Source organism: Myxocyprinus asiaticus, chromosome 14, assembly GCF_019703515.2.
Source record: "Myxocyprinus asiaticus isolate MX2 ecotype Aquarium Trade chromosome 14, UBuf_Myxa_2, whole genome shotgun sequence".
In the NCBI taxonomy this organism is placed as follows: Eukaryota; Metazoa; Chordata; class Actinopteri; order Cypriniformes; family Catostomidae; genus Myxocyprinus; species Myxocyprinus asiaticus.
Genome location: NC_059357.1, coordinates 15,616,316 through 15,639,890, shown reverse-complemented (window position 1 = coordinate 15,639,890; position 23,575 = coordinate 15,616,316). Strand labels below are relative to the sequence as shown.

The 23,575-nt window shown below is 37.1% G+C and overlaps 1 protein-coding gene across 1 annotated transcript in view; it reads right to left on the bottom strand.

Annotated features, from left to right (window-relative positions):
- Positions 1-17,657, bottom strand: part of LOC127451699 (ATP-citrate synthase-like) — a 47,457-nt gene extending 29,800 nt beyond the window's left edge. Inside the window, exons 1-2 of the mRNA XM_051716582.1 lie at positions 17,515-17,657; positions 1,418-1,588 (exon numbers count right to left, since the gene is read on the bottom strand). Coding sequence (XP_051572542.1) covers positions 1,418-1,576 — 159 coding nt within the window. The 5' untranslated portion in view covers positions 1,577-1,588; positions 17,515-17,657. The remainder of the gene's footprint in view (positions 1-1,417; positions 1,589-17,514) is intronic.
- Between the last annotated feature and the right edge of the window lie 5,918 nt (positions 17,658-23,575).

The following is a 23,575-nucleotide window of genomic DNA, read 5'->3' as shown; positions in this document are numbered from 1 at the left end:
ATAAGATAAACAACACAATAGTCAATAATCATATATCTAAGGTATGGACTGGTCTGATTATTTTTTTTTGGAGTGACTATTTGCAGTAGGTGTAAATAGCAGCTGCCACACATTTGCACTCAAATAGTCTGATACACAGAAATTGAAGACAAACTGTGTAGAGCACAGTGGACATGAGCTTCTGAATGATGTAGATTATTTCAGTGACTACTCACCTAAGCTAATTTAGATTTATTGAGATAGAGAGCCTATAAAACATTTGCGCAGGATGGAAAAGGTCTAAAGTCTGAGACCACAAGTGAAAATGATTCTATTTGGCATTATTTCCCCATTTCAAACAATTAAATTAATATACTAATATTTTTTTATTGCATACTCTCAGCATAATATTTTATTAAAAAGTTTACATGAGCTTATGAAATGTGTTAGTATTTGGTAAGTTGCCCATTTAATGACAGCATGCATTCAAGCTGGCATGGACTCCACATGTTTGTGCAAAACCTGATGATCCTTGTTATCTCAGCATGATTTAAGAATGTTCCAAAGAGCAACTTGTGTGTATCAATGAAGGAAATCTGAGTTATCATGGTCAATGTCACAAATTTGCTTACATTTGATTAGTGACTTATATATTTTTTCTTCATTTTATGTCATAGCTTTTCATTGTATTACATTTTTAAAAGTCAATTTTCAAAACTTATTTCCAGGTTAAAAAAAATAATAATAATAATAATAATTTAGTTAAATAAAACAAGACTTTCCTTTTTTTCATAAACACAGAGAGAGAAAAAAAACAAACAAAAAAAAAAAATCAGGATATACAATAGCTGTCTCAGTCTCTTGACTGATAAAGAGAGATGAGTCATATCTAATATCATTACCCTTTGGGCTCCTCCATAAAGGTGATTAAGAGTGCTTTTACAGCAGTAACTGAGAGGCTGTCCCTGTACTGTCACTTTTGCTATGCTCACTTCAGCTCCTTTAATAGCTCCTGCTAGTCCAGCAGAATACTAATGCCTCTACGTCCTTCTTCCTCTATATCTCTCCATATGATTTCCTTTTACTCAATTACCACTCATGGTGACTTCTTAGAATAACTGCCCTGCATTGAGTTACCAGTGGTAATTGTAATGCCCATTACTTTAATTGATGATTGCTGGAAATAGTAACATAGTGCAAGAACTACAGTACACTGAAGATTTGTGAATCATATGGGGGAGCTATTCTGTTAAAGATATAGCTGACCCCAAAACAAACATTTTGTCATAATTTACACACCCTTATGAGGTGATGAAAGAAGGATTCATAAGAAATTGTCATGAAGCCTCTAGAACTTTTACCATGCCACTTAGAGGTAACAGATTCAGGTTAAGTCCAAATCTGACCCCAGATCAGTTATTTGCAACAGTTTTCTTACCTCCGTCAGAAGCCAAGGGTGATCCTGGACCAGCCGTTCCCAGTCAGTTTCTGCGGTCACATTAGCATAGCGGAAACGGTTCTGAACAGCGGCTGCAGTGCAAATGTGTTTGTAGAGGAATTCCTTCCCCGTCTGCTCAGATATGGCTTTGGCTGACATGTTGTTAAACCACTGCAGACAAAGCGAAACAGCAACTCAGAGCTTAATTTACAATCAACCATATGAGATCAAGAGAAGAAAGATGGAAAAACAGCTTTCCAAACGCTTCACAAAAGTTACTGATCTTTCCTCAAGAGCAAACAGGAAGAATGTGATATAAAGGCTTTAGTCAGATAGTCTGTCGTATAAAAAAAAAAACAAACAAACAAAAAAAAATCCTCATCAGTTCCTTAGTAACCAGGACATTGACCAGGAAGTTTGGCTGAGTGAAAGTAAATCATTTAACCCTTCCTTGCTCTTTTGGGTCAATTTGACTTCATGACATCATCCACAGAGTTGATCTGAACCTGACAATATCACCTTTTTAAATACACAAAGCTACAAAAAAGTCCCTACGTTTTCCTTAAAGCTGCACTATTCAAGATTGTTTTGGTTACAATTAACAAAAAGTTAATTATTGAGTGAGTACATAAAAAAATCCATATTCAAAACCATGTCCTTGTCTTACCCCGATTCACTACAGTAAGCCTACAATAATGATTTTTATTTTGAGGGAATTTGAGCTGTTGGGTCGGATTTGGCACGAAATCGCAGGCATTTGTCATTCGTCCTTGTGCGTTTACGTCATATACGTAAGCTGAGAATGAAGATCCAGTTGTGTGTCGAGAAGTGGGAAGCGAGTGCGACAGCAACAGCTGTTAAGTCAGTCCAGTCACGGTTTCAGAAGTCAGGACAGCAGCAGAGTAATATCACTCTCCTACTGGATTTAACTTTTTTGTTGTTTTTTGTTTTTTTACTGTTTGGTGAAGTTGTTTACCTGCTATACTGCTTGGATATGTTTTCTGGTAGGGTTCTTGAAGCTTATATTGTTTGTCATGCTTTAATGAATCGAACATTACTCATGTGTTTGTAAGTTTCATTTTTTCAGGTGAAGTTACTGTTACATGTTTACAGGGAACAGGGCCCAGACGGTGTTTCACCACTTGTCTAAAATCCTGTGCTGACCAGCTGGCCCCCATGTTCACACAGATATTCAACAGATCACTGGAGCAGTGGTAAGTTCCCTGCTGCTTCAAATGCTCCACTATCATCCCTGTCCCAAAGAAACCCAAGATCAAAGAACTTAATGACTACAGACCCGTCGCTCTGACGTCGGTGGTCATGAAGTCTTTTGAGAGACTGGTGTCGGCCCACCTGAAGGACATCACTGGACCCTTTCTATATCCCCTTCAAGTTGCTTATAGAGCAAAAGGCCTGTGGATGATGCAGTCAACATGGGATTGCATCATATCCTGCTATATCTGGACAGACCAGGGACATATGCAAGGATCCTTTTTGTGGACTTCAGTTCAGCTTTCAATACCATCATCCCAGTTCTCCTATGGAATAAATTAACCCAGCTTTCTGTTCCCACTTCTGTCTGCCAGTGGATCACCAGCTTTCTGACAGACAGCAGCTAGTGAGACTGGGGAAATTAACTTCCAGCACATGTACGATCAGCACCAGTTCCTGGGCACTACCATCTCACAGGACCTAACATTATATATATATATATATATATATATATAAAGCTTTTTTTTTTATTATCTCTGTCTTGTTGTTGTATTGTTTGTGCACTGGAAGCTTCTGTCACCAAGAAAGATTCCTTGTATGTGGAAGCATACTTGGCAATAAAACTCATTCTGATTCTGATTCATGACTTCTGAGTATTTTAAAACATTGCTGCAGTTTCGAGATTCCCAAATTGTCTGTCTCTAAATGTGTGTGCTGCAGGCTATATTTTCTTCTTTTTTTACCTCAGTAATAGAAATGCACAAGTTGCTGTCACTTTCCATTGTCCTCTTGGCAGAAAAAGAAAATGTATTTGCCAGATGAAGACCTAAACGATGCAAGCAAGTGTAAGCTATTTTAAGTATTTCTGGAGCAATAAATCAGTGTATGGACACTTGCCATTTTATCCTTTTAGCAGATGTTTAGACTGATCTAAAAAGCCACTATAGGTTCAAAGTTGTTCCCCAAGGATTTATGCTTATCTCAAGTTGTCAATAATGTACCGTTTTCATGGCATATTAATGTTTATTAATTTGTTTAGTGTGTAACCATCTCTCTGTTTTAACTTTACTTCCAAATAAACAATTAAAAATGTATTATTGTAATTGTTAGCCTATATTGTATATTTCAGCATATTATTTTCATGTTCAATAAAGTGTTTCATGATTATTAAATCCTCATTTTAAGTTTTTATATTACAGTTTTTTATTGTTTGCAGTGTACTTGCATTGTCCACTGAGGCTGTAGATTGTAATATAAAAATAGACAGTCTTCAATTGGACTCATATCAGCCATAACATGAGTTTCACCTCTTAATATGATATGTGTAGTACAATACAAACATTAATCTGCACTTTAAATAGAATTAAGAGTGTTGTTTATCTTCCTAAAAGTAAGTAATATATCAGTCATACATTTTTAAGTGAATAACATAATATAAAAATGAAAATAGCTTGTGATGACTCCGCTCTGCAGGTCATCTTAGAGTTCTCAAACCATGAGAATAATCCACCAGAACAGCAGTGCCTAATCACAACTCACGTAAAATGTTCCTCCGCAAGTAAGTTGCAGTTTTATGCTTCAATCACTAGAGGGACATAAGTTACATAGTGTAGCTTTAAGGGTCAAATTGACCCTTTGTTCAATTTAAAAAGCTTATAATACAGGCTCTGTTTGCTCTCTCTCTTTACTTTTGGTCTTAAATAGTTCATCTAGGTACCAAAAAAAAATAAAAAATTCTCTATCACCTTCTATTCCAATATATAGTTCTGAAAGTCAGGGAACGCCTCAACGCAGCTTCAACAATCTTGTTAAAAAAGCTTCAAAAGCTTGTAAGAAATGCTCTGTTTGCTCTATCTCCCTACTTTTAGTCTTAGATCATTCCACTAGATGGCAGCAAAAAAAAAAAAAAATTTCTATCACCTTCTATCACAACATACAGATCTAAAAAGCAGGGGGCGCCCCAACATGGTTTGTGACTCCGCCCATAGACATCCAGTCTTTTTTGGAAGCCCCGCCCTATCCCCATGTTTTGTGGAATATCTCAGCCTCTGAATGGACTACTTATAATACAGGCTCTGTTTGCTCCATCTCTCTACTTTTGGTCTTAAATCGTTCCTCAAGGTACCAGCTTACACTCAAAAAAAAATCTATTTTTTCTCTGTCACCTTCTATTCCAATATATAGTTCCAAATGGCAGGGGACGCCTCAACGCAGCTTCAAAAATCTTGTTAAAAAAAAGCTTCAAAAGCTTGTAAGAAATGCTCTGTTTGCACTATCTCCCTACTTTTAGTCTTTTATCATTCCTCTAGATAGCAGCAAAAAAAAAAAATTCTATCACTTTCTATCAGACCATACAGATCTGAAAAGCAGGGGGTGCCCCAATGTGGTTTGTGACTCCGCCCATAGACATCCAGTCTTTTTTGGAAGCCCCACCCTTTCCCCATGTTTTGTGGAAAATCTCGGCCTCTGAGATTGTGTCTGTTGTCAATTAGTGTGGGTGTCTGTGTGTACATACTTATGTGTTGTGTGTGTGTGTGTGTGTGTGTGTGTGTGTGTGAAATTTTTAGTATGACTGTTCTTATAATAACATTTTGACCTTTTCTAAAATTTTATGGTGAGGCTTCTCAAAAAAGACTGGATGTCTATGGATGGAGTTGGGGCTCCCCCTGCGTTTCAGATCTGTATATTGTGATAGAAGGTGACAGAAAAAAAATCTAGTTAGCTGGCACCTAGGCAAATGATTTAAGACAAAAAGTAGAGAGATAGAGCAAACAGAGCCTTTATAACAAGCTTTTGAAATTGAACATAAAAAAAATTGTCAATTTGACCCTTAAGGACAACATAGGGACTTGATCATTAAGACCAAGGAGGGGTTAAAGGACTCATGAAATCAAAATGGGGGTTTTGTGGCTTTTGCTCCACATTAGTTAGCTTTGAAGCCATAGTGTCCTCCTAAATATTTACAAAATAAACTTTTAGCACCCAGGGCTCCAGACTGCAACTAAAATGGTCGCAAATGCGACCAAAAATAATTGATTGCGACAATAATTTAACATCTAGTCGCCACTGGCGACAGTCTAGTTGTGTGTGTTCATATGCGATATCATCTTGCGAGTTACTGAATACATCTTTAGAGCGTGCACCAGTGTGTCTCGCTGCTTTTCACCCGTTCTGTTGTGATGACGAGCTGCACGCAACAACAACAAACCCAGCGCTAGAGAGTCGTGAACAAATGACTCTTTTGTACCGGGTCTTTTTCATGAATCACCCGAAAAGAACAGAGGGTGTGAACTCAGGAGCTCAGGTTAACAGTTTTAATCAGATTCACTTTCTCAGCGAATCAGACGTCAGTGTCCTCACATCTGGGAGTGCAGACATTTCAAAATAAGAGTCCCAAGTGTATTTCGGGCTTCTTTATAATTAAAAGTCCTGTATTGTGTACCACTTTTTTTATTCTTCTGTTAATTGTTGATTGGGATTGGAGTAGCACAATAAACTGCATCTGGAATTTCTTTCAATTTGCACTCTTGTAATCTCTGTGTCTGGGCCATTTGTTTTCGTAAAGAAAGACTAAGGCAATATATATTTTATTATATATATATATATATATATATATATATATATATATATATATATATATATATATCACACACACACACACACACACACACACACACACAGTACTGTGCAAAAGTCTTACGCACATAAGGTGTTTCACAAAAACATTTGTCTTAAGATGATTATTTATGTCTTTAGTGTGTCAATAAGAAATATAAATGTTAGACTCCCAAACCTTACTTTTGCAAATAGAAAAGATTAGAATAGAAGAACAGGGAGCCCTGCAACAGATGTCATGGCCCCCACTGAACATTATGTCAGTCTGAGATTACATAAAGAGACAGAAGCAATTGAGACAGCATAAATAGATAGAACTGTGGCGAATTCTCCAAGGTTGGAAAATCCTATCTGCCAACAACCAAGAAAAACTGTGTCCAGGTGTACCTAGGAGAATTGGTGCGGTTTTAAAAGCAAAGGTGGTCTCACCGAATATTGATTTAGCTTTTTTTGTTTACTGGACTTTGTATGACATTAAGTGATAAATGAAAACTATTTAAGTCATTATTTTTGAAGACATCCTCACTATGCAACACAAGTGCAGCATATGTGTGTGTGTGTGTGTGTGTGTGTGTGTGTAAGATCAAGCTTTTGACACTTAGGACAATTGAGGGACTTGTACACAACTATTACACAAGGTGCAAACATTCATTGATGCTCAAGAAGGCAACACACTACTATATGCATACTATATTTTATGTAATTATCTGTAATGTAGATTCTGAAGGGCAGTACTAAATAAAACAAACATTTTATCTCTTATATTTGTATAAATTATGATAGCGGTGTGAACATTTGAGACAAAAGGGAACGCAAACTTATCTTCTCAACAATATATTCTGTTTATTAAACCTCTGATTAGTGGGTTATCAGCGGTCTTCCTTTTCTTCGGCATTCTATCTAAATCGAGCAATTCTGTGATTTGGTGACTAAAAACAGCCATTTGGCTCCTACGTCATTTTTTTTAGTCTGGAGCCCTGGAACCTATGCACATTTAAATTAACTGCTTTTTTCTTCCTGGAAAATGGACCAAAAATACTGATGACCCACACTCATGGTTTAATAAAATGCTCCCCATATACCTGCTACTAACTAGCAATAGAAAGTAACAAAATATAATTCACAGCTGTGACAAACTAAAGGCTATTGGCCATTTAAAAATGTCCCTAATGTCTTGTTTCAATAGGAAGTACATCAGCAAATGACAGAAAACTGCGCTCATCAAGTAATTTGAGGGGTCTTTAAAGAAGTAACTGTTAGCACAGTCATCTGTGTATATGCTTAATTTTCTTTAAAAATTTGTAGCATCTGTACGTTTCCTGCACTTTCTTTGCTTACAATGTCTCTTCGTCCCTCACCTCATCCCCTTATCTCAGTCTTTACCTTTCCCTGAATCAGGGAAGGCAGCTAAAAATAGTCTGGGTACTAACCCTGATTTGATTAGCACAAGACCCTGCACCTGTTTTGCAAGAGGGCAATGTTTCTTCTGCAGTCTGATTGATGGATAATAGAAGTACAATCAGGTACATCAGTGAACAGCACTAATCAGCTGAGCTCTCTTAAACCAAAATAAAAAGCATCAAAACATTGAAGGTGCACTCAGTGATTTTTTTCCTCATTAAAAAGGTTTTACTCCTTAAGAAATAAATTGTTTTTTTTCACCCAATTTGGAATGCCCAATTCCCAGTGCACTTTTTAAGTCCTCATGGTCACGTAGTGATTCGCCTCAATCCGGGTGGTGGAGGATGAATCCCAGTTGCCTCCGTGTCTGAGACCATCAACCCGCGCACCTTATCATGTGGCTTGTTGAGCGCGTTGCCACGGAGACATAGTGCGTGTGGAGGCTTCACGCCATCCACCACAGCATCCATGCTCAACTCACCACGAGCCCCACCGAGAATGTACCACATTATAGCGACCATGAGGAGGTTACCCCATGTGACTCCACCCTCCCTAGCAACCGGGCCAGTTTGGTTGCTTAGGAGGCCTGGCTGGAGTCACTCAGCATGCCCTGGGATTTGAACTAGCGAACTCCAGGGGTGGTAGCCAGCGTCTTTTACCACTGGGCTACCCAGGCCCCTAAGAAATAAATATTAATTTTGAAGCATATGTATAAAATCATTAGCAACTCACATGAGATGAAGTCTCCAGTCATTTCAGTAGCCTTATAAAAGCTGTTTAAATCTACATGGGGAGGGTCCCCTCATGGGGACTGCCATATCAGAATCACATGACCAGCTGAATACTACTTGTGTATCTGATTAACCGCCCTGTTATTGGACACTTTCCCTCATGGATTAAATTAATCATGGCTAACTGTCTAATTTCTACAATGGCACTGGTAACTGAAAACTATTGTGTTTGAATGATGCTGCATCCGGGGGCCGGATTCACGAAAATGTATACAGACTTTGGCTGTGTCTATTTAAGAAAGAAATAAAAAAAATCTTAGGATAAATTGTTAAAACTTCTTAAGAATGTTCCCAAGTGCAATTCTTGAAAAATTCTTAAGAAGTTCTTGATTATTTTCCTGAGAATGTCTTAATGTTTTTCTTAAGAATAGAATGACAGTCGTTGAAATTATCTGATTATATTAGCCTGCTCATCAGCTTGCCTTGTCTAATACAACAAATTCAATACTTCAACACTGGCAAATCGTAACAACAAATTTATCTATCAATTAACCTTTTTAGCAACCACCTCACAATAATTTTTTGAATGTAAAGTGCGTAATATGTGTCAGTTTAATGACACCAACTGTCATAGGAGAATTTACTTTTGACATGGAAGAAAATAATCAAAACCTTTGGTAGACAAGAGCTGGAGGTTCTCATTGAGGAAATTACTGCAAGGAAAAACATTCCCCTTGGGAAGCTTAAAATTACATCACGTCACAAAGCAAGGGCGGGTATGGGAAAGGGTCTACACTGTGGCCAACTCCGTTAGGGATGTGTTTGGGGTGGAAAAGATAGTCTTAGTTTTCTAATGATATAACTATTATGTTTCTATGGACTCTAAAGATCGCAGAGAGAGAGCGCTATGTAGCTCTTCTGTTTGAATTAACTAGCATTAACGTTAAGGAACTTCAAAATAACATTTATTGTTAGAAAGCAACATCTTACCTTTTGGGATTTAAGATAATTGTGAAGTTATCCTAACTTCAAGATGATATTTACAACGATTTTAAGAACTTTTTTTTTTTTTTCAAGAATTTGAATTCTTCTTAAGTTTTTATAATATATATATTAAGAACTTTCTTAAGATGTTTTTTTCAGGAATACAAAATATTTATAACTTTTTTCTTAAGATAGAAATTAAGAAGAAAATAGAAGTTAAGAAACATTTTCTTCTTAAGAATATTTTGTGATATTCCCGGCAACAGGTCCCTTAGTGTCAGTGTAAATCCAAGATGACATATTAAAAAAATTATGGAGTGCAATGTTTGTAGGGTAAACTTCGACAGCGGTGAATGAGAGTGAATGGAAGAACACAGCAAGTATTATTTTCACTTACCCATTTGCTCCAAGGCCAAAAGAAAAAATCCACTATTATGTTTGAATGACTTTCCAGAAGAGGAAAAAAATAGAAAGCGGTGGATTAAGACAGTCAGATGGGAGAAGATGACAAATTTACTGTCACTCTCTCAGCAGTTGTAACTGAAACTCCCTCGTAGCTGTGGTAATTCAGTTTTTAAAACTAATTCCAGGGTAATATAACACAAAGCATAATGTTTTAAATTTACACTCAATATTTAAAACATTTGGAGAGATTTACGCTGATAAATAAGGCGGAAACGCATCATCACAGTCTGTGGAAAAGGTTTATTACTAGATATGAATACCAAGACCTGCTCTCACTGGAAACTTTCATACATGAATGCATTTGTGACTGGCAGGCTGGTGTCTCATTCTGATGACACAGTCAGCCTGTCTGAACCCTGTCAGAATGTGCAGTACCAGGCTGTCAGTGGGGTGACCATTTAACCATTGTTTGAAAAAGTCAAGAACAAGATAAACTGGTTGGCAGAGAACGGAAAGGAAAGCCAAATATCTTGTGTCAAATTTAGCAGAACACCACAGACACAATTCAGAAACAAAGACTTACAAATAAATATATTTATATTATATCAGGATTTTTATTGAACAAAAGCATGAGGGAATGAGTAAGGCAAGATGATAAACCAGCCGATAAGGACAGCAGCAGTGACAGGAGTCACGGTTTCCCCTACAGCAGATAAAAATCAGTTGCTTTTATTCTCAAAGCTGCACAAGAGAAATCAAGCTCTACAAAATCTCACAAAACCAAACATCTAAATAATAATAAAGGACTTTTATTGATTTCATGTGCAGCATTGTCTGCCGACAAAAAATTCTCTTTTGCAATTTCATTATTTCCCTTATGACATCCTACTGTAATCACGGCAATGAAATCCAATCAGTAGCCATCCTAGTCAGTAGCCATCTTCATCAGACTGCAGGACTCATAAAATGTCTTCATTTTAATCAAAAACACATATATGCCTACATATACATATTTTCACTTTCTACCAGCAAGGACAAACAAGAACGCTCAAAGTAGAATGGCATTTTCTCTCCTTTTTATTCCTCTAAAAAAATTATCTCAAATATCACACTGTTTTTCACCATTCCCATTATCTAATTACTAATGTGGCTGGACATGCAGAGAAAAACAGAGTGTTCAGTCCTTGACCTGAGCAATTTACTAATGAACAGAGACCACTCCACCCCCAACACCCTTCTTGCACATCACCTATCCACCAAGATGTATTTGCTGTATGGTATGTTTAAAAAAAACATGCCCTTTATGCAGAACTGTATGGGATACATTTGAGATCAGTTATTCAAAATGTATAATTTAAACGTCATAAAAGATGGGACAAGTGGTCTCAGTCAGATCAGGTTTAGATGTGATTGTTTTCATACTGAGGTGGAGTGTTTATGTGCTGCATTCTTATGAGGCAAAGTGCTGTGTTGTAACACAGCCAAGCTAGAACTTAGGGCAATTAAAACAATCCATTAAAGGACACTTTCAAATGTGACCTCTAAAAAACAAGCACAAAATTCAGTAGAATGAGAAAATAATAGTTTTGGTGAGATAATGAAAATAAGAGCTTTAGTCGGAAAATACGATAAGTTTAGGCCTTTTTCCCCACCTCTTTTCGCACATCTGCTGTATAAAAATAATTTCTAGAAATTCTGCTCTAGCCTTGCACTATTCAAGTAATCAATACAAATTTGGTAATGTAGCACTTGTATTATTTTAGCTCTTGAATTACTCACTTCTGCTTGCATTATTCTCCTTTGTGAGTCATATTTGATCAAAGTGTCTGCTAGAAGTACTGAGAAGCAAACATGCATTCAGAGACTCTTCCTCTCTGGGTCACACTCACAATGCTGTATCAATCTTCATCTCAGAGGTGGGGGCAAGTCACACATGTTGAAGTCACAAGCAAGTCTCAAGTCTTAACCATCAAGTCCGAGTCAAGTATCAAGTCACAGTGCAGACAAATCAAGCAAGTCAAGTCGAGTCCTGATAAGTATCAAGTCGAGTCAAGTCACAGTACCAAACAGAAATAAGTAAAAGTTAATATTTGGGCTACATATTTAATTTTACCTTGAAAAGATGAACTTATATAGATATCTCTACATACATTATTGTGTCTAAAATTGGTTGCATTTACAGAAAATAAAGTTTGCCAAGACTTTGTCACTAAGCTGTGAAGGATGGGGCCGCATAATTATCCCTCCATGGCTGAACACACACTCAACAGGATCATAAAACAATATCATAAAAGCCAAAAAAGTATGAAATATCATCCTCGAATGAAACACTGCTAATAAACAACACAGTGCCTTTAAAACCGTGTATATATCATTTTCCATCATTAAAAGAAACAAGTAAAAAGGCAAATGTCAGCTAATTTCAAAGTGTTATTAATCGCGCTAAAAATACAAAACATGAGATTAATCATGAATAATTATTTTGATTTACTGACAACCATTAAAAAAAGAACAGTAATTTTGCATATTAATCTTTCTAGATATTAGTGAAATAGCAAAAGAGACTATTTTTGGAGGTCGATCATCTGTCATGTTTGGCACGTTTTGAGCTTGTGCAGCGTTAACTGCGCAGGCGCCAATCAGCAGTGCTGGCGGTTCTGTCGTGGCTTACAGTACATTCTTGCATATGAATTAATTAATGCCACAATAATTATTTTTTAAACTACCAGGTTGCTCATTTACTTGCCAATGGCCTGTGCAGTGACTTAGTCCGTAGCAGCGCGGAGCTCTTTGAATGTCTTTGGATCGTAGCCTTGCTAGTCCATTTGCTTGAGGATCTTGGCTTAAAAGACCTGGAGCACCCCATCGCGTGGAGTGCTAAACCAGCTTGGCCCACTGCTGAGTATGCTCTTCCAGCCAGTGCGGACGTCAGTCAACACGGCTTGGTAGGATGAATGAGGCGTGATTTTCATGCCCTGCTACTCGCCGGGCAGAGGTGTACCGCTACCACCTCCTTCACAGGGGTTAGTTAGGCATAACTTTTTTCTTCCCTGTGATCCACATTAGAGAGGATGGAATCGCTGCGTGGGCAAGCTGACTAGGGCGGCACCAGGATTTTGACAGTTCATTATGAACTTCAGGGAAGAACAGGGCAGATCTGCTGGACGCGGTCGCTTGACGGCAGTGAGGGCAGTCTGTCTCCATGAGAGCTGACTCTGCGTGGGCGCGGCCCAGACAGTGAATGCAGCTCTCATGCTGAACTGATGGCGACATGTGCATCTTTAAAAAGATGCGAACACGTAAGCGACTCTTTTAGATATATATATATACACATAATATCAAATATAACAATTGCATATAAGGATACACAACTCTGAAGCGCTGTGGGGAATCAGGATGCTGAGGTGGCCCGTTTACTAGCGAAGTGTCAAGCGGCGAGGGGGAGTGATGTTCGCCGGAGCACCGCAGGGGAGCGGAGAGTCTTCTCGTTGCCGTGAAGATCCCACCAGCGGACTCATGTAGTTGACGGCGAAGCATATTACAATATTGCCATTATTGTAGAGAGGTTTCAACTAGGTCGTGTGGAAGGACACTCCCCATATGCGTTAGCAGAACGCAATGTCAAGTGTACTGAGCATGTGGGGACTGTTGTTCACACCGAACACGTTAGTGCTTCCGTCCGCATAGTTTTTCTATGCAAACACGTGCTAGATAGACGTTCAAAGGTGATGTCTAGTAAGGCAGTTTAGCAGTTTTGAGACGCAGCCTTTAACTTCCTCTTGGACAGCAACGGAGTGCAACAGCTCAACACTCGCATCACTGTAATGGAGGAGCTGGTGTAAAGCAACTAGAAAATGTTCTCCATCTCGGTCAGTTGTCAAGATTTTGTGAATACAGAAATATATTTTTCGAGTGGATTGGAATTTAACTGGTGAGTTTGTTAAACTATTTGTTCTTGTTTTTTTGTTGTTGTTTTTTATGTAAAAATATTGCCTACTGACTTTTAGGCTACCCATTTCTTTTAACATGCAAATATCAACAGGAGCGAAGATTTTCTTTGTTTGTTTAAACGTTTTTCTATAACAGATTAAAATTGCCTATTTTGACTGTCATGCTTCTCTTTGTAGTTTCAGTCCTCCACTTCAAGTCAAAGTCGAGTCTCATGTAATTTGCTCTCAAGTCAAAGTAAAGTCATTTTCTTACTTTAATCAAGCAAGTCGCGAGTCCTGAAATTTGTGACTCGAGTCAAGTCATGTAACTCGAGTCCCCCACCTCTGCTTCATCTTGATTTTACATCTATAACATAGGCTATTAGCCACTGACCCCCATCATCACTGCAGAGGCATCAGCCAACAGAAACTGATGAGTCACTGCTTTGGCCACAGTGGACTTGTAGGCATTTATTTTAATAATTTTGGCAAACTGAGATTTTCGTGCCTCATTTTACATTTTGCCCCAGTTTGCTGGTGAAATGAAAACTAGAGGCGCTAGAAGAACTGTTCGTATTATTCATTGTCATACAAATCACGAGTACAATGGCTGATTATGACTTTATAAACACTTATTTTTCACACTTTCTCTCACACACTGCTATGTTATGTTATCGAAACACTTACTTTAATGTATCATTTGAAAAACAATAACTTTTAGGCTTGTATTACCACTTACATTTACACACTAGCCTAATTAATCCTTCACTTTAATTTACCTTGGAGGAAATGTAGGTGTCCTCACTGTTGTTATTCATGTAGTGCCCTATGATTTCCACGATGCGGAAAGTGCGGACAGAATTGCAGAATCCAGTCATAAAAAAAGGAATTAACTATAAAATCTGGAATGTCACTGAATTTGACATGTTTGCCATAAAATTAATATATAAATGCACAATTAATCAAATTAAACTGTGATATGTCCATGTGTGATATACAATTTTAAAATTCAATGTAGTAATGGTAATAATAATAAGAATTTATCAATAATAATTATATTATATTTTAGCAATATCTCACAAGCAAGAGTTTCATCACTGCTTTCATTAATACTGATGCTCTACTGTGCATTTATTTGCTGTGGTTTCTAAAACTGGATTGGTTCAGAAATGCTTTTAATTGGGGCTTTTCGAAGGGTCAATTCAAATGTGATTATCTTTTGCAGTAGCTCACCATATAGTGTTGAACTGTGGACTCAACGACACAAGCTGACACGTGAGAAGAAAGTGTCATAGTAGCGACACAAAATGACATGGTTGCTTCAGAAAATTTGCTTTTCATGTCTCATTTATTTTTAAAACACTATTGGTTAGGTTTAGGCTAAATATTTAGTTTAGGGAAGTACGCTTTACTCATTAAAACCTTCATCTATAATTCACCTTAAAACCCTTGTATGATTACAACACCATTTCACTTGGTTTTGGTGCCCCCCGCTGGACATATCTCTGGTAAACTGCAGCCAAACGTGTAATACAGCACATAATTTTGGTTTGCAAAAATGCGGCCATGGTCACATAATTTTCATAAGATCAGGCTGAATTTAATGCAACACCACAGTAACACTGAAAGGATGGTGTGTATTTGGGTCTGCCTTACTATTATTATTATTATTACTTTTCTTTTTTTATATAATGTTTGTACGTATGTATTTGTGTATTACTGCAGCTTGACAAACACTACAGCCAAAAAGAGATTATTGTAGACCTTCTAAAATTACCAGGCGATCAAAGTACAACATAAATGCATCATAAAGCATTGCTGAAGTTTTACAAGCATATTAAATTTTTTTAGTACTTACCTTCAAATCTATATCTTAAAAGCAGGTCTTTCATATATGCAAGTTACAAAGTAGCATAAAGAATTCCGTCCTTGCTGTGAGTAGAGGTTTATGTTTGCATCCCACACTTAACAAAAATGTACATAGTTTCTGACAAAACACCACAGTTACTACAATTACTGTTGTACAGTAAAACTTGAACAATATTATGCCATTAGCCACCGATATAGTCAGAAAAGCCTTCAAGAGGCTTCCTAGACTGTCTGAATTACATTGCATATATTTATTTTATTATTTTACAGAGATAGCAATAACTGTACTAACTAAGGTAAATTATGCTATTACCATGGTATTTTTTGTAAGGTCCAAGACGGATAATGGGCAAGAGAAAAAATGGGAATGTGTTTCTAAACTCAGTGGCTAGTCTCAGCTACAGAATCCGTTGTTCCATTTAATTCCTTAGATTACAGATAGGGCTGCATACTGTCTTAGTATTGATTTCCTGCACACAAAATTACCAGTTGGTTTCTGGCCAGTGTGCGGACATGCTCATACTGGGACACGCAGCTGGTTTTGCGTCACAGTAGTGTTACAGCTGATTTATGACTGCGTTTCCCCACATCAGAAAGATGTGGGGATGGGCGGTGAGTGTCAAACAAAAGATATTGATCTTATTACACTCTACATGCAACCACAGATATATCTGATACATGAGTGGTTTCTGTTACATTTCCTTTCTCTACGGATGCTGAGATAATACATCAAGTTCTAAAGACAGTTTATTAATGACATGTCGCAGTCACTACAATGCAATCAGTCTCGTAGCCCACTAATGTTAAAGTGCGGGGTGACTGACATTATCCAAACTTATTTTGGTCCTCACTGATTAGCTAGATTCATATAAAGTGCACAAATGCAGCTGCTTCATTTAAGATGCAGCATCCTGTCTGTTACATTAAATGCTGCCTGCCTAAATGTCATATCTCCTTCCTTACTCATAAAACTGAAAGGGATGTTTCGGTTCAAAACAAGTTGAGCTTACTTGACAGGATTTGTAGCATATTTTTGAGTACCACAAAAATATAATTTTGACTTGTCCGTCGTTTATTTAAAAAAACAAAAAAGTTACAGTAGGGCTTTACAATGAAAGTGAATGGGGCCAGTCCATAATCATTAAAATACACAGTGTTTCAAAAGTATAGCCACAAGATGTGAACATTATTCATGCTAACATGATTTTTATGTCATAAAATCACTTACAAACCTTATTGGTGTAAAATTGTATCCAATATTATAATTTTGCTGTCATGACAATATAAAACCGGTCAACCCTGTAATCTGGTAAATGCTGTAAAACCAGTAAATCCCTGATTTTATCACACTAAAATCATATTAACATATATAATGTTTATGTCTTGTTGCTATACTTTTCAAACAGTGTATATTTTAACATTTATGGACTGGCCCCATTCACTTCTATTGTAAAATTTAGTCTGTAAAATTATTTTTCGTGTTATTCAACATTATGCCACAAATGCTGCTGACTGATCTTAACTTGTAACTTGTATTGAACCTGTAACATTCATATAAAACAATGGACTGAGCTCCAGGAACAAGGAAACAGTTATTTAATCAATACGTTTTAATGCGTGCTGTGTGTTTTGGTTATCAAGAAGAATAAATGTACCTCACACATCCGTATACGTAAAAAACTGTTACGGGGCAATTCATTCATTTAAATCTGAAGACCGGTAGAACCTGTCTGTATTCGGATCTGTCATTGTGTGTGCCTGATTTAATTATTTAAATGAACTAATAACATTATATATGAATAAGCCACGTCAGAGTCCGTTAAGGAAGTTTACAGATTTTTGTAAACAAACAGAGCTGTGGCAATGTACCTTTTATACTGTCCGGCCCATATCGTTCTTTGCTATATAAGTCCCAATGATGGACGGACATTTATCACAAAAAGTTCCTTACCAGTCTTATGTATGATTCCGGATTGCAGGTATTCTCCTTCCAGAGAGTTCCGATGTACAGTGTGTTGACAGTCGAGATACTGTATGGCTGCAAGAGACACTTTCTTCCTCCCTCAGCACTCTGTCATCCGTTCCTGTTTTCTCTACGCCAAAATCTGACGATGGCCTTGGCTGATTTCTTCTTCCTCTGATTGGCTCTCGCCATCCCATGTTTCTCAAGGTCACGCCCACTTCAACGGTGAACGATTCATCGAATCAGGGTTTGATTGGCTAATTCCACGCCGTTTGGCCAATCTTGCTGCACCGTGAGATTGTCTATTGTGTGTTTAGCAACGCGCTTCACTGAACCCTAGTAAGTTCGGAAAATGACCCAAATGTGCAATGTGGACTGAGTTTTCAAAGTGGTGATTTCTAAAATGAATTGCCACATTTGAATTTTGCCAGACGAGTAAACAGTCATAGCCAATAAGTGCACCATGACATACACCCAAATACGTAGGTCAAATACAGTGTTGGGTAAGTTTCTTAAAAATAGTAATCCATTACAAATTACGAATAATTTCTCTAAAACTGTAATTCAATTACTAATTACTTCATTGAAAAAAATAATCACGTTACTAATTACTTTACTGTAAAGTTACTTTCTAAAACACTTTTTGCTCGAATTCAAAATAATGTCTATATTTCTCCGTTGTTCATTTTTACACACAAGTCATACACGTGACTCAGCACCTCACATTTCTCCTTCACAATGACTCATTACAAGGCATAATTCATGTATTCTACATAAATAATATATTAGTAATAAGCATAACCATATAATATGTAAAACTACATTAATTGAAAGTCAGTAACTGTAATATGATTACAAGAATTTAAAATGTAATGCACTACACTACCTTTTTGACTAATGAATTACTTTTTAATTGGATTACAACCAACACTGGTCAAATATCTATATCTGTACATATATATATACACAGGTGCATCTCAATAAATTAGAATGTCGTGGAAAAGTTCATTTATTTCAGTAATTCAACTCAAATTGTGAAACTTGTGTATTAAATAAATTCAATGCACACAGACTGAAGTAGTTTAAGTCTTTGGTTCTTTTAATTGTGATGATTTTGGCTCACATTTAACAAAAACCCACCAATTCACTATCTCAAAAAATTAGAATACATCATAAGACCAATAAAAAAAAAAAATTTTTAGTGAATTGTTGGCCTTCTGGAAAGTATGTTCATTTACTGTATATGTACTCAATACTTGGTAGGGGCTCCTTTTGCTTTAATTACTGCCTCAATTCGGCGTGGCATGGAGGTGATCAGTTTGTGGCACTGCTGAGGTGGTATGGAAGCCCAGGTTTCTTAGACAGTGGCCTTCAGCTCATCTGCATTTTTTGGTCTCTTGTTTCTCATTTTCCTCTTGACAGTACCCCATAGATTCTCTATGGGGTTCAGGTCTGGTGAGTTTGCTGGCCAGTCAAGCACACCAACACCATGGTCATTTAACCAACTTTTGGTGCTTTTGGCAGTGTGGGCAGGTGCCAAATCCTGCTGGAAAATGAAATCAGCATCTTTAAAAAGCTGGTCAGCAGAAGGAAGCATGAAGTGCTCCAAAATTTCTTGGTAAATGGGTGCAGTGACTTTGGTTTTCAAAAAACACAATGGACCAACACCAGCAGATGACATTGCACCCCAAATCATCACAGACTGTGGAAACTTAACACTGGACTTCAAGCAACTTGGGCTATGAGCTTCTCCACCCTTCCTCCAGACTCTAGGACCTTGGTTTCCAAATGAAATACAAAACTTGCTCTCATCTGAAAAGAGGACTTTGGACCACTGGGCAACAGTCCAGTTCTTCTTCTCCTTAGCCCAGGTAAGACGCCTCTGACGTTGTCTGTGGTTCAGGAGTGGCTTAACAAGAGGAATATGACAACTGTAGCCAAATACCTTGACATGTCTGTGTGTGGTGGCTCTTGATGCCTTGACCCCAGCCTCAGTCCATTCCTTGTGAAGTTCACCCAAATTCTTGAATCGATTTTGCTTGACAATCCTCATAAGGCTGCGGTTCTCTCGGTTGGTTGTGCATCTTTTTCTTCCACACTTTTTCCTTCCACTCAACTTTCTGTTAACATGCTTGGATACAGCACTCTGTGAACAGCCAGCTTCTTTGGCAATGAATGTTTGTGGCTTACATGATTGTCTTCTGGACAACTGTCAGATCAGCAGTCTTCCCCATGATTGTGTAGCCTAGTGAACCAAACTGAGAGACCATTTTGAAGGCTCAGGAAACCTTTGCAGGTGTTTTGAGTTGATTAGCTGATTGGCATGTCACCATATTCTAATTTTTTGAGATAGTGAATTGGTGGGTTTTTGTTAAATGTGAGCCAAAATCATCACAACTAAAAGAACCAAAGACTTAAACTACTTCAGTCTGTGTGCATTGAATTTATTTAATACACGAGTTTCACAATTTGAGTTGAATTACTGAAATAAATGAACTTTCCACGACATTCTAATTTATTGAGATGCACCTGTATATATATATATGAGAGAGAGATGTATATAGATATATTAATACTGTGCAAATGTTTTAGGCAGTTGCATAGTCAATATGTTTTCAAAATATAATAATTATATCAATAGGTTGTCAATTTACCAATTAACTTTTTAAAAAGTGCAACAAAAAAAAAAAAAACAACAAAAACAAAAACAAATGACACAGTAATTTTTCCTCTTTAAAAAGTATTACTCCCAAAGAAATGAAAAGTGTTTTTGAAACATGTTTTAAATCATAACCACACTCATGAGATGAAGAATCTAGTCATGTCACTTATAAAAGCAGTTTTATTCTACATGGGGGCTGCCATGTTGAGATCACATGTCCTCTGATTCTCCTAGTTAAACTTGTGCACAGAATTTTTTTTTTTTTTGCACAGTAGGTGAGAGTGGGGATAAGATGAGCTGATTTTTACATATGTTGTCTCCTATACAAGGAAAAATTAGACCGAGGTAAATTAATAGAACTACCTTTACTTCAAGGTGTCCGTTATGACAAACATATACAAATGTATCCATAGCCCTTGTTTAGGGGTAAGATGAGCCATCTGGGGGTAAACTGACCAACTGAATTTTTTTGAATTTTAAATAATTTGCAATGTTTTCATCTACAATTTCTAATCTATAATCTATTTATTAATTATAATCTCCTACTTAACTCTTGTTTGCTGTTACACTAAGGATTGTTATTGCATGTAAATGATGGAACAATTTTGATCAATCACTTTGCCTAGCTTTCAAGAAATACCTTAATTATTTTCCAGATAATTTCTTTTTTTTTTTTTACTCCTTTAGGTCTTCTTTTAACTTCAGACATTAAACAAAAAAGTAATTGGAACAAATTTGTTTAGACAAACTTATAGCTGTATTAAAATCATGGATAAAAAAAAAATGACTCCTTTAGGTCCATTATGCATGTCATTTTGTACCTCAATAAATTTGCTTTGGAACAACAATCAGTAAACCTCAAATGAAAAAAAAAAAAAATTTTTTTTGCATAAAAACATTCCTTTTTTTCAATGTGTTTATCTTCTTCACAGCCAGATAAAAACTATGGATACTTCCTGCTTACAACATCTCATGGTAAAAAATATGTACAAATGCCTAGCTTCACGGGATGGGTCAACTTACCCCACTCTCCCCTACTGAGACAAATTATATATATATATATATATATATATATATATATATATATATCATACATACATACATTACATAAACATGCATACATACATACATACACATCCACACCATTAAGTACAACAAAAGGACAAATCAATATGCAAAATGAACAGAGGCTTTCCAACCAGCCTATTCTCCCCTTTCAGCAGAAGCCAAAATTAAAATATAAACAATCTGGTCAAATAATATCAGAGTGATGTAGAAGGCTCTCTCTCTCTCAAATAAAATATCAGGTGGATTAATGTCTTGACCTTTACAAAGGGCTTTGCAACTCTGGCTATTGTTGCTAATGCACTGGTTGGCTCCTCTGTCCACAGCAGCGTCACTTAATGGGTCAGTTAAAAAGCTCCAGCCAAGAGACATGACTCAACCTGAATTAACAAAAAAAAAAAAAAAAAAAAAAAAAAAAAACCCAGTACAGCCTTTAAATAGTAACACTGCCATTGATCGCTGTATGTCAGTGTTTGCAGATGCAAGACTTTTTTGATGACGTGAGAAGTTCACCTGCCTGAAATAGGGTCATTTTGTTTTCTTAGTTAAAAATTGCAGTGATAAATCTGGACCAAACTCTCAGCTGACTCACAACTTTCCATTCTTCTCTAGTGCTCATAGATGCAAATACACTTTTTAAACTTGGCAACAACTTCGACAATTCAAAGAATATCAAACATATATATATATATACAGGTGCATCTCAATAAATTAGAATGTCGTGGAAAAGTTCATTTATTTCAGTAATTCAACTCAAATTGTGAAACTTGTGTATTAAATAAATTCAATGCACACAGACTGAAGTAGTTTAAGTCTTTGGATCTTTTAATTGTGATGATTTTGGCTCACATTTAACAAAAACCCACCAATTCACTATCTCAAAAAATTAGAATACATCATAAGACCAATAAAAAAACATTTTTAGTGAATTGTTGGCCTTCTGGAAAGTATGTTCATTTACTGTATATGTACTCAATACTTGGTAGGGGCTCCTTTTGCTTTAATTACTGCCTCAATTCGGCGTGGCATGGAGGTGATCAGTTTTGGCACTGCTGAGGTGGTATGGAAGCCCAGGTTTCTTTGACAGTGGCCTTCAGCTCATCTGCATTTTTTGGTCTCTTGTTTCTCATTTTCCTCTTGACAATACCCCATAGATTCTCTATGGGGTTCAGGTCTGGTGAGTTTGCTGGCCAGTCAAGCACACCAACACCTTGGTCATTTAACCAACTTTTGGTGCTTTTGGCAGTGTGGGCAGGTGCCAAATCCTGCTGGAAAATGAAATCAGCATCTTTAAAAAGCTGGTCAGCAGAAGGAAGCATGAAGTGCTCCAAAATTTCTTGGTAAATGGGTGCAGTGACTTTGGTTTTCAAAAAACACAATGGACACCAGCAGATGACATTGCACCCCAAATCATCACAGACTGTGGAAACTTAACACTGGACTTCAAGCAGCTTGGGCTATGAGCTTCTCCACCCTTCCACCAGACTCTAGGACCTTGGTTTCCAAATGAAATACAAAACTTGCTCTCATCTGAAAAGAGGACTTTGGAACACTGGGCAACAGTCCAGTTCTTCTTCTCCTTAGCCCTCTGACGTTGACTGTGGTTCAGGAGTGGCTTAACAAGAGGAATACGACAACTGTAGCCAAATTCCTTGACACGTCTGTGTGTGGTGGCTCTTGATGCCTTGACCCCAGCCTCAGTCCATTCCTTGTGAAGTTCACCCAAATTCTTGAATCGATTTTGCTGGACAATCATAAGGCTGCAGTTCTCTCGGTTGGTTGTGCATCTTTTTCTTCCACACTTTTTCCTTCCACTCAACTTTCTGTTAACATGCTTGGATACAGCACTCTGTGAACAGCCAGCTTCTTTGGCAATGAATGTTTGTGGCTTACCCTCCTTGTGAAGGGTGTCAGTGATTGTCTTCTGGACAACTGTCAGATCAGCAGTCTTCCCCATGATTGGGTAGCCTAGTGAACCAAACTAAGAGACCATTTTGAAGGCTCAGGAAACCTTTGCAGGTGTTTTGAGTTGATTAGCTGATTGGCATGTCAAAATATTCTAATTTTTTGAGATAGTGAATTGGTGGGTTTTTGTTAAATGTGAGCCAAAATCATCACAATTAAAAGAACCAAAGACTTAAACTACTTCAGTCTGTGTGCATTGAATTTATTTAATACACGAGTTTCACAATTTGAGTTGAAATACTGAAATAAATGAACTTTTCCACGACATTCTAATTTATTGAGATGCACCTGTATATATATATATAAATAAATAAAAAATTCATTTGAAGGTAAGTGGGTTTGCATTTATTCATCCTG